This window comes from Eurypyga helias, unplaced genomic scaffold (genome assembly GCF_000690775.1).
Source record: "Eurypyga helias isolate BGI_N326 unplaced genomic scaffold, ASM69077v1 scaffold40168, whole genome shotgun sequence".
Classification (NCBI taxonomy): domain Eukaryota; kingdom Metazoa; phylum Chordata; class Aves; order Eurypygiformes; family Eurypygidae; genus Eurypyga; species Eurypyga helias.
Window position 1 is genome coordinate 11,064 of NW_010265776.1, and position 9,413 is coordinate 20,476.

General features: G+C 51.2%; 1 protein-coding gene across 1 annotated transcript; it reads right to left on the reverse strand.

Moving 5' to 3' along the window:
• Nucleotides 1-3,119: 3,119 nt before the first annotated feature.
• On the reverse strand, nt 3,120-7,670 carry CIAPIN1 (cytokine induced apoptosis inhibitor 1). Its single transcript, XM_010156853.1, has 8 exons — nt 7,495-7,670; nt 7,040-7,192; nt 5,588-5,664; nt 5,144-5,312; nt 4,862-4,935; nt 4,414-4,529; nt 3,840-3,909; nt 3,120-3,320 (listed from the first exon to the last, which is right to left on the reverse strand). The coding sequence occupies exons 1-8, from the start codon at nt 7,649-7,651 to the stop codon at nt 3,210-3,212; spliced, it is 927 nt and encodes a 308-aa protein (XP_010155155.1). The 5' UTR covers nt 7,652-7,670; the 3' UTR covers nt 3,120-3,209.
• Nucleotides 7,671-9,413: the final 1,743 nt, after the last annotated feature.

Sequence of the window (9,413 nt, forward strand, 5' to 3'; positions counted from 1 at the left end):
AAGAGGGATGTGACCAGGGTCACAGCGAGAAAACCCAGAAAGAACAAAGGGACAAAGGAAAAAACAAGGCAAGGAGAAGAGGAGGAACAGGAAAGGATGGGGATGGGCAAGGGTGGCAGAGGGGAGGACTGCAGTACACCTGGGGGGCGTGAAAGGGAGGGGAGAGAGGCTGGGAGAGGGAAGAAACAGAAGAGAATTAGAGAAAGAAGAACAGAGAGAGGTGAAAGGAAGTGGAGCAGAGGAAGAGGAGGAGAGACCAGAAGAAGGGGAAGACACTCAGGGAGGAAAATGTCTCAGGCTGAGGAAAGAGAGCAGTTCATTTGCTGGGTGATTAATTGTGTTTCTGCAGGCAAGTTCACTGAACTTTAATACCCCCAAAGCTCTGGGAGCCGTCGGGCCAGGCACAAGGAGAGGTTTATTCCCTGCTCTGCAGAAGGCACGAGTCCCTCCCGGTCTCGCAGAGCATCTCCTCCTCCAGGAGACCCAGTCTCTCCAGCAGGGAAGGGTACCGAGAGGCATCGCATTTATTGGGGAGCACACGTAAAGCAAGCTGCGAGGACGCGGGGAGAAGCTCCCTGGTCTTGGCACTAACGAGCCTCTGAAGGCCACCAACACAGCCACATTTTCCCAGCAGGAGGAAAAGCGGCAGCTCTGATTCAAGGGGAGGAAAGCAGGGGTGCATGCAGAGCCAGTGCCGAACCCCGCAGCTCTTCACGCCGCCCCGGGCTGAAGCTGTGCACGGGACATCCTGGGGGTGAGTACGGAGACAGGAGCGGATGCAGCGGGGTGTATCTCCATGACCAGCTCCACCAAGCATCTCCTGAACAGGCTCCAGGGTAAAAAGGGACGTTTAAAGGACGCTAAGAGAGGCAGAAGGGCGAAAAATGCTGCTGATCCCATCTGTCAAGACACGCGGGGACACAGCTCCGTGACGCAGTGTTCGGCCAGGCACTGGGCTGGTGGCACAAGGGGCTGCATCTCGCAGCCCCCTGGAAAACCAGGGCGATTCACACTGCTTGTTTGATTGCTGGGGAGGGTTGGAGGAGCCCCTCTGATTATTTTAACCCACAAGTGCCACCCTCCCAGGGACAGGGCGGGCAGCCAGACATAAGGACTAGGGACGGAGGAGGAGGGAAGGGCAGGCAGGGTGGCTGGAGGCTGTAGCAGACAAGGGAAGGGCGTTAAAAGCATAAATGCTCCTCAAAACCAGCCTGATAGGAGCATATTCCCACCCAGCTGATGTGCCACTGCCAAACTGTCACCCTCTGAGGGCCTCTCACACAGCCAGAGCAAGTAACACTATTTAAAGAGATTATACAGCCTTAACCATCCTTAACTGAACTCAGCAGTATCTGAAAGTGCTTCCCAGCTTGTTTAAATTCCAGTTGAGTGAATCACTGCGAAACAAAAGCTTCTGCCACTGCCTCCTCCCTCTCTTATCTTATTTACTCCTGAAAGGAAAGCAGAGTTCAGGTTAAGGGCTGCCTTTATCAAGAACCTTTCACATGGAGGAGACACAAGAGATCTGATCTTCCCCTACCAGCGAGGCTGAAAAGCAATAAACCCCCCAAAGGTCATAGGCGTGCAGAGGCTTTTACCGGCTGCCTTAGGTCAGGAGCGCTAACAGGTTCATTGGACAGGTTTATCGCAAGATTTGCATCTCCCTGGGGGTTGTTCTTGCAGATGACAGAAGCAGGAAGGGGAGGAAGGGGTCTGCTCTCGCTGCCCTCTACATACAAGCTCTCAGAGGTCTCCATTGCTGTCAGTCCCTCATTCCCCACTGGCTCCCAGGCACACGTCTCACACCGCAGCACCTGCCCCCAGATCCACACAGGGTGCTTTGCACATCCCGAGGACTCCCTCCCTTCTCTCCACACAAGCCACCCTCTCCTCACTCTAGCAGGGCAAAGCCTCTTTCTGAAACCTAGACTGAATAAAAAAAGCTCATCTAGGCAGCTTGACTCTTCTTTCCGGTGGCCATCACATATTCGAGTCATATTTTCAGTGGAACAGTTTATAGAGAGCTCCAAGACGCAACCCAATATGTAAACAGTTCCAGAAATCGCCGAGAACCCCACTAATACCAGTCTTAACACACACACTTTACTATCGGCCACTTTTATTTCATCTCAAGAACAGAACAGCCTTTCACCCCAGCTCCCCGCCCGAGTTTAGCCTGTAACCCGGGTAGCACAAAACCAGCAGTCACGTCCCAGAGAGCCAGAGCTCCAGACAAAGCAATCCCGCCGAGACGCTGGCTTTGGGTTCCCCCTCCCTGGGAGAGAAGCAAGAACGCCAACAGCTCCCTCAGCCCGCATCTCCGTGGGTGCCTCGTGACCAGAAGTCACAGAAATATAGTCAGTATCTCTCGGAGTGGGAGCAGGTGGTGACCACAGACCGTCTAGAAGTGAAGTTATTGCTACGTTCTTACTGGACACTGCGGGTAACTCGCCTGGTGACCCCCAAGAGAGGTGACAGTCTCAGCCTGCCCTAGGGTAGGACAAAGGTGGGGGAGGACAAGGCCAGTCTTGTTTAATCTAGTCCCTAACAGGAGTTTTCTCAGTGGGACTGAATCTTTGACGTTTTGGTGGAAATAGGTGGGGGCAGGGGATATTGGCAGGCTCCAAAAACACTTGGAAACGCATCGTGCCTGCCAGGCTTTAGCAAGGAGCTCACCTACTGCTGAACTGCCGAGTGTACTCCTCCTGACTTGCAACGGGAGCTGCTGAGCCACCTTCACGTGGTAAGGAACTGCAGGCTCAAGTTTCCAAGAGAGCAGGAGCCCAGTGTCACCTTGAAAGCTGAGCCAGAGCTGCTGATTCACCAGGGGAAATCAGGGCAAGTTAGAGCTGTAGGACACGGGCATGGGGAAGTACCGGTCCTGCCACTGGCACGTGAGGTCAACTGGACACTTGGTTCCACTTCCCTCTGCTGGTGGGATGTGCCGGCACCCCAGTGTCCGGTCAGACCAGCTAAAACAAGGCCTAACACAAAGGCTAAGACATCGAGACCTCATCACCAAAGATTATTGGGTAGCCCAAGGTTACAAGTGATGAGCTCACAGCAGTGTCAGAACCCACACTGTCCCTCCCCACAAGGACTATTGGCTGGAGAGCATGAGTTTGAGAGGATGAGGAGGACTGCAGGAAGAACCTCAGACCGATGGAAAAGCAGAGGAGTCCTTTGCAGGACATCCAGAGACATCTTTGTTAGGCATCATGCAGCTGGTTCTCTTCCAGGAGAATCTTCTCCCCAGGCTTGAAGGCGGGCATCCCCAGGTAAGGGCAGCTGGCACAGCGGAACGCATCCCCCAGGTAGCACTGGCAAGAGAAAGAAAAACACCTTCTGTAATCACGGGGGACTTTCACTTCTCTCCTCGTGTTTTTCTGGCTCCTCAGCACGTATCGGCACAGAAACCGCTTCCTGCCTCCTCTCAGCACACGTCTGGTTAGCGTGGTTAGCAGAGCTGCACAGGGCACCGTGCTCACGCAAAAGCAGCGAGTTTCCACCCCGGTCGGTGCACCCAGAGGGGCTGCATGCGAGGCTGGGGCAGCCCCCTGACCCCCAGGTTCCCCTGGCTCCCGTGAGGTGACCTTCCCTCAGCAGACTGCTGGCTCGCACGTGAGCGGGGAGGTGAAGGTTCACTGCTCCCGCCGACTCCTGCAAAGCAGCACTTGTGCCGGACAGACAGCATGTGCTGGTACAGAGCACGGGGCGACAGGCTGACACCCCGCTGCAGCAGCAGCGTCTGGAAGCAGTAAACCAGCCTGGGGAGCAGTCACTAGAGACAAAAATCAGGTACTGCAAACCAGAGTATAGAAACAAAAATGACTAGTTACATTTCCACAGGCTGATTTGGGCTGCGAGCTCTTCTTCTCCTGTTCCAGCTCTTCAGCCAGGCCACAGGTGCTGTAGGAAAAAAAAAAAATATAAAAGAAGTCACCTGCATCTTTCCGCTTAAAGGTTGTGAGTCACCAGCACTTGCTCCAGCTCTCACTGTCACACAACACAGCTGACTCCAGGACTCTCATGCTCTTCACTCTGTGGCTCAACACCATGGTTTGTGTAACAAGTGTTGACACACGCTCCTCGCGTTTAAACCGAGTGGGAAATGACTCCACAGCACTTGCTGTGTGTGCTATTTCTCCTCGAAATCTGAGAAACCAGGGCTTTAGTCAAGGCTGGACAAACTGTGTAGCCACCTTCAAGACGACTGCTGATCTGCAGCGGGTTTGGGGCAGCTAGGCAATTCTCACTGTCTTTGGATTTACATTGCAGTCACTAAGAAAGGACATGAACCCAGAGAACTATGAAGAACAGCAAAGCACCTACAACCTTTTTAAAATCCAGCCAGCTCTAGGGGTTTAATGTTCCAGTTAAAAGGTTCACTGATATGCTAATGCCAGCACTGACCAGTTCTTGCAGGCCTTCTTTTTGCCCATTTCTTTGCAGGATGGAGCTCTGAGAGACGATGGATCCGGCTTTTTCAAATCCTCTGAATCCAGCAGCTCATCAGAGTCCAGAAGATCCTGAAAACATACCATAGAAGATTACATGCATGAAACTGATTTGTCAGTAGGGAATGATGTTGCAGTGTTAGGTTCAAAGAACCGGTGCTATCTGTAGCACCGGCATGAAAGTGCTGGGGCTGCGCCCTCTTATCCAGGTCTCCCCGCCACCCTCACCACTCCTCTGGGCTCTCAAGGCCTCACACAGTAGATGAGATATTTTTGCCCTGGGGGTGCTTTTCTGCCTCTTAAGTTGTCAAGATTCCCAACAGGCATGACAGAAACTATTTAGAGTGGGAATGAAGAGGAGAGAGAAGGAATAACAGCAAAGCCTCACAAATAAAACCAGATACCATCTCTTCATCATTCATATCGTTGGCAGAGAGTGTCCACAGCTTGGCAGCGGCTGGGTCCACAGAGGGTTTTCCTGGAGCCAAAACAAAGGAAGAGATAGTAGTTACTCCTGCCTATGCTCCATCTACTCCCACCAAGCAGAGTTCAAGCAACGTTGGAAAGCCTGGCTACACAGGTTTTTACTGTGGTACTTCCTACCCAGGAGCTGTCTCCCTAGTCCTAGGGATGCTTGTCACCTGAGAGGCAGGCAATCCAGACATTTAGCATGCAACACTCCTTACCTGAAGGACCAGGTTTCTTGGCAAAGGAAAGCTGGAGCTGACTTGAGGATCCCACTTCGAAATTGGGCTTCCTGCCTTCGAGCTGAACAATGAGAAGGTCACTGCCTTGGTAACCCAAGTGCTCTCGGACTGACTGGACCTCCTCTGGAGTCAACGCTTCCTTTTGCAGCTGTAATATAAGATTTTGGGTTAACCTCATGCGGAACCCCTTATTTCAGCACCCAGTCCAGCATCCCAGTGAGCACAACCAACCAGTGTTTTCAGTCCTAAAGAAACACAATACCTTTGCAGTAACTAGAGTTAGTGGCAGGCAGTGTCCATGCACATTTACAGTAAACCAGGGGAGCTAAACACCTTGTCACCCAGCAAGTCCCCAGGAATCACCACCTACAGTTCAAGGTAACTGCACAATGGAGTTTCTGGAAGCACTTAGCACATACATACCTCCTTCACTTCCACCAACCCAGAAAGAGTCAGAGCTGTGGGCAGTTTGGCTGCTGTCTTGATTCTGCTGTTGTTTCCTGGAAGACACAAAAGCAGGAAGTAGGACGAGGGAATAATAGAAGTCACTGAGAAACCTGGAAGAGTAAGAGCTTTAGAAGAAAGTACTCAAGCCAAACCTCTGCTTTAAAATTGAGCCCCTTCCAGTCAACAGCAGGAACAAAGCAGAAAGGGTAAGCAGCTTGTTCATGAAAATAAAAGCCTGGGGGCACAAAGCTGACCTAGAACTAGATGATCTGCAGCACATGGAGGTTTCTGTCATCCCATCCTGACCAGACCTGCTGCTCTCCCCCCTCCTCCCTGCAGTGCAGCAGTGAGAAACCGCCCTTTCAGGGATTATGGAATGGTTTGGGTTGGAAGGGACCTTAAAGATCATCCAGTTCCAACCCCCTGCCATGGGCAGGGACACCTTCCACTAGACCAGGTTGCTCCAAGCCTCACCCAGCCTGGCCTTGAACACTTCCAGGGATGGGGCATCCACAGCTTCTCTGGGCAATCTGTTCCACTCCCCGCTCCAGCCTCCTTGTAGCCCCTTCAGGCACTGGAAGGTGCTATAAGGGCTCCCCGGAGCCTTCTCTTCACCAGGCTGAAGAAGCCCAACTCTCTCAGCCTGTCAGATGTGACTTTGGAAAAAAGAAACCTCATCTGCTCTAGGCTTTGCATGTTCTTGTTCTGCCCCAGAAGCGTACCGTGCCTGAGGCACCTCTTACACCACAGAGCCAACGCCAGCTTCAAAGCATTGGCAAATCTTCCCAACCCAAAGAAGGCATTTCTGTTGCCACTTACACCTCCATTTTCAGCACTGTAGACTGTGCCAAGAGAAACGCCATCAGCACAGATGCTTCTGTTTTCTCATCTGGCATAGTATTTCCCACTTCCATCCTGAACCAGCTCCCTGTGCCAGCAAGGTCTGAATAGAGGTCAAGCATATGACAGAGCCCTAACGTTGTGTTCATCTCCTCGCGTGCTCTTCCAGCTGTCCCACGGCTCTGCTCTTAAAACTTAGTCCAAACACTTCTGCCTTTTAAGCATAACTAATTCTCAGCTGGCTTCTGGGACAGCTTCTCTCACAATTTGTCACCCATTTTTAAGATCACTTCAGAATCTCCTCCGAAACACGCTATCTACAGCTATTTAACATTACACACCCTAAAAGAACACCAGCGTCCACTGAGGTTTTCTATCCAGCACTTCTGGTAGAAGGAGAGCGACCACGAGCCTCTCTGACGGCTCCCAGCTTAAACACGGGACAAAAACCTTGCTATTCAGGTTACTGTGTCAGGAGAATGAAAGTCTCTAAACATCAGTCAAGGTTCCCCTCCTTTCCATTTCAGCCTAATCCTCACAGGAATTGCTGTGCTGCCTTGAAAGCGAGGCTGATGAGGATTCTCTCACCTGATTCTGTAACCACGAGTTCTTTCAAGAGGACACGGCCCCCTGGCTTAAGTATCCGAGCTATTTCTGCCAGCACCTCCGCACTGTGCTGCGCAGCACTGCCTGGTACTACGCCTGAGAGAATTACATCAAAACTGGACTCCTTGTGAGCCGCTGGAAAGAAAGAGAAAGATGGTACAGTTTTACACGTATACAGACAGAGCTTTGCTTAACACATCGGATCCACCTCCCTCCTCACCTCTCATGCTTGCGTACAGCAGCAATAACTACTAAAGACACCGGTAACGGGAAGCACAACCGGGGTATATCCCTTTCTTTGGTGTATTGCCAGTAGTAAGTCAGCAGCGGGCGCTATTGTTGCTCTGAATGCTGACTTACAGACCAGGGAAGTTATCAGCTCACACAACAGAAGCACCCTCTCCCTTTAAACAGCGAAAAGTGAAGCCCATTCTTACACTGAGACAGCTGGTTAACGTTTTCCACAGAGACACGATTATCAGCTCCCACCAGCGCCTGAATTTTATCCACCAAATCCTTCAAGGCTTCAACCGGCGAGGAGCTGTCCCAGATGATGGCCACGCGCTGGCCTGGTGCGACTCCGTACTCCCCCATTTCTGCAGCAGCAGACAACCTGACAGCAGTAGAGAGAGAGACGGGTCATGGGGGAAACGGAGAGGAAGGAAAAGTGCCAAGTGCAGCATGAACCTCTGCGGACTGTGACTTGGCCACAGAGCATCATTTTCTTCTAATAAATGGGGATCATTTTCTGGACACAGGTAGCAGACTTCCCACAAGCTGAGAATTAACATGACATTAAGAAACAGCTACACTTAAGGGCATAATTCCGTTTCTTTCCAGTTCAAGGACTAGTCTTGTGGGGAGACTGCAAGCCATGCTAAAAAAAGAGAAACCAAACAAAAAAACCTCACAACCACAAAATACTTACCTGCTTTCCTTAAAGGTTTGAACAGAGATGTACCCTGGGTTTCCAGACTAGTGACAACTACTTGACATGAAACACTGCCTTGTCTCTCCTATTCAGGACACAACCTAGCAGAGGTTGCTTCTGCAGTATATAAGATGGAAAAATAAAAAATATATTTTAGCATTCTCAGTGTTCCAGACTGAGGCTATTTCAACTCTTGTCATGGGTGGCACTGGGTGAACGATTACACGGAGGGAGGAGGGGAATTGAATGCGCAATGCAGTGACGGTTTTGAGAAACCTGTCTGCACAAATGTTTTATAAAGACTGTATTCCTGACAGAGGCTGAAGAAAATCAGCACTATAGAAGTGTCACCACAGCATTATACCACTACCTGTACTCACAGCAGCACTGGCTACTGAAACAAATCACCTAGCCTCTTTAGGCAAACCTATTTTTGTCGTAATTTAGCACAACTAGAAAGTACAGACAGCACCAGTGAGCACATTAGCTGCCCAGAGTATCTTCAATTAGCTGCAAGCCACACACTTGCTTCGGAGAGCCTGTTGTAAGCAAGGTCCGTAGCAGAAATCACTTCATTAGGAACCCTGGAAATGCCTTATTGCCACCATGTTGTCATGAAAGCACGGCTTACAGATACCAAATTTAACTCAGTTGCCTGCAGTCAGGTGCGGAGTGGATTTTGACCCAGTGGCTCTATACACTGTGGACTCCTCTCTCCTGAAAACTGCAAACGAGTTCTGAACAGGCCAACGCTGCGCCTTGCCTGAGCTACTCTGGTCGGCATTCATGCTGATGCGGGCCACGGTGCCAACCAGGTAAGGAGTGGGAGATCTTGGATGTACACTGCAGGTTACAGCACCTCACAGCTGGCCTTGCATGCATGCGCAAAGCAAGGTAAGCAGCTACAACAGAGTAACACTAATAAAAACACACATTAATCCCATTCAAGTCTCCTTTCCCAGGCAGAAGAAACAAAAAGCTGCATAAAACTGTTGGGATAATGTGGAAGAACAAAATCCGAAGTCACACCCTCTCAGAAGAGCAGGCTGGGACCTTTCCAGACAGGTTCACAAACAGGATACCCCAGCAGGTCTCAAACATAATCTCAGCACAGCTTAAGGGAAGAGCCTTGTCAGAGCCCAAACGACACCAAGAGCAACCCCAGCCTGCATCAAACCCCTGAGATGCAACCGAAAGAAAGCAGGAAGCTGCCGCAGTCCTCAAAGCCATGGCACTACCAGGAGGATGGCCACGGTCTGGGACCAGGCTGCTCCGTGCCGCGCCAAGGGGGAGGCCCAAGGCCTGGACCCGGGGGGAGGGGGCCTTATCTTCATTTCGCACACGTTTAACAGTCCTTGAGGAACAGGACTGCCCAAACCAGAGCAAGAACGAAGCTGTAAACACTCCTGGAAGTCTCCAGCTGCC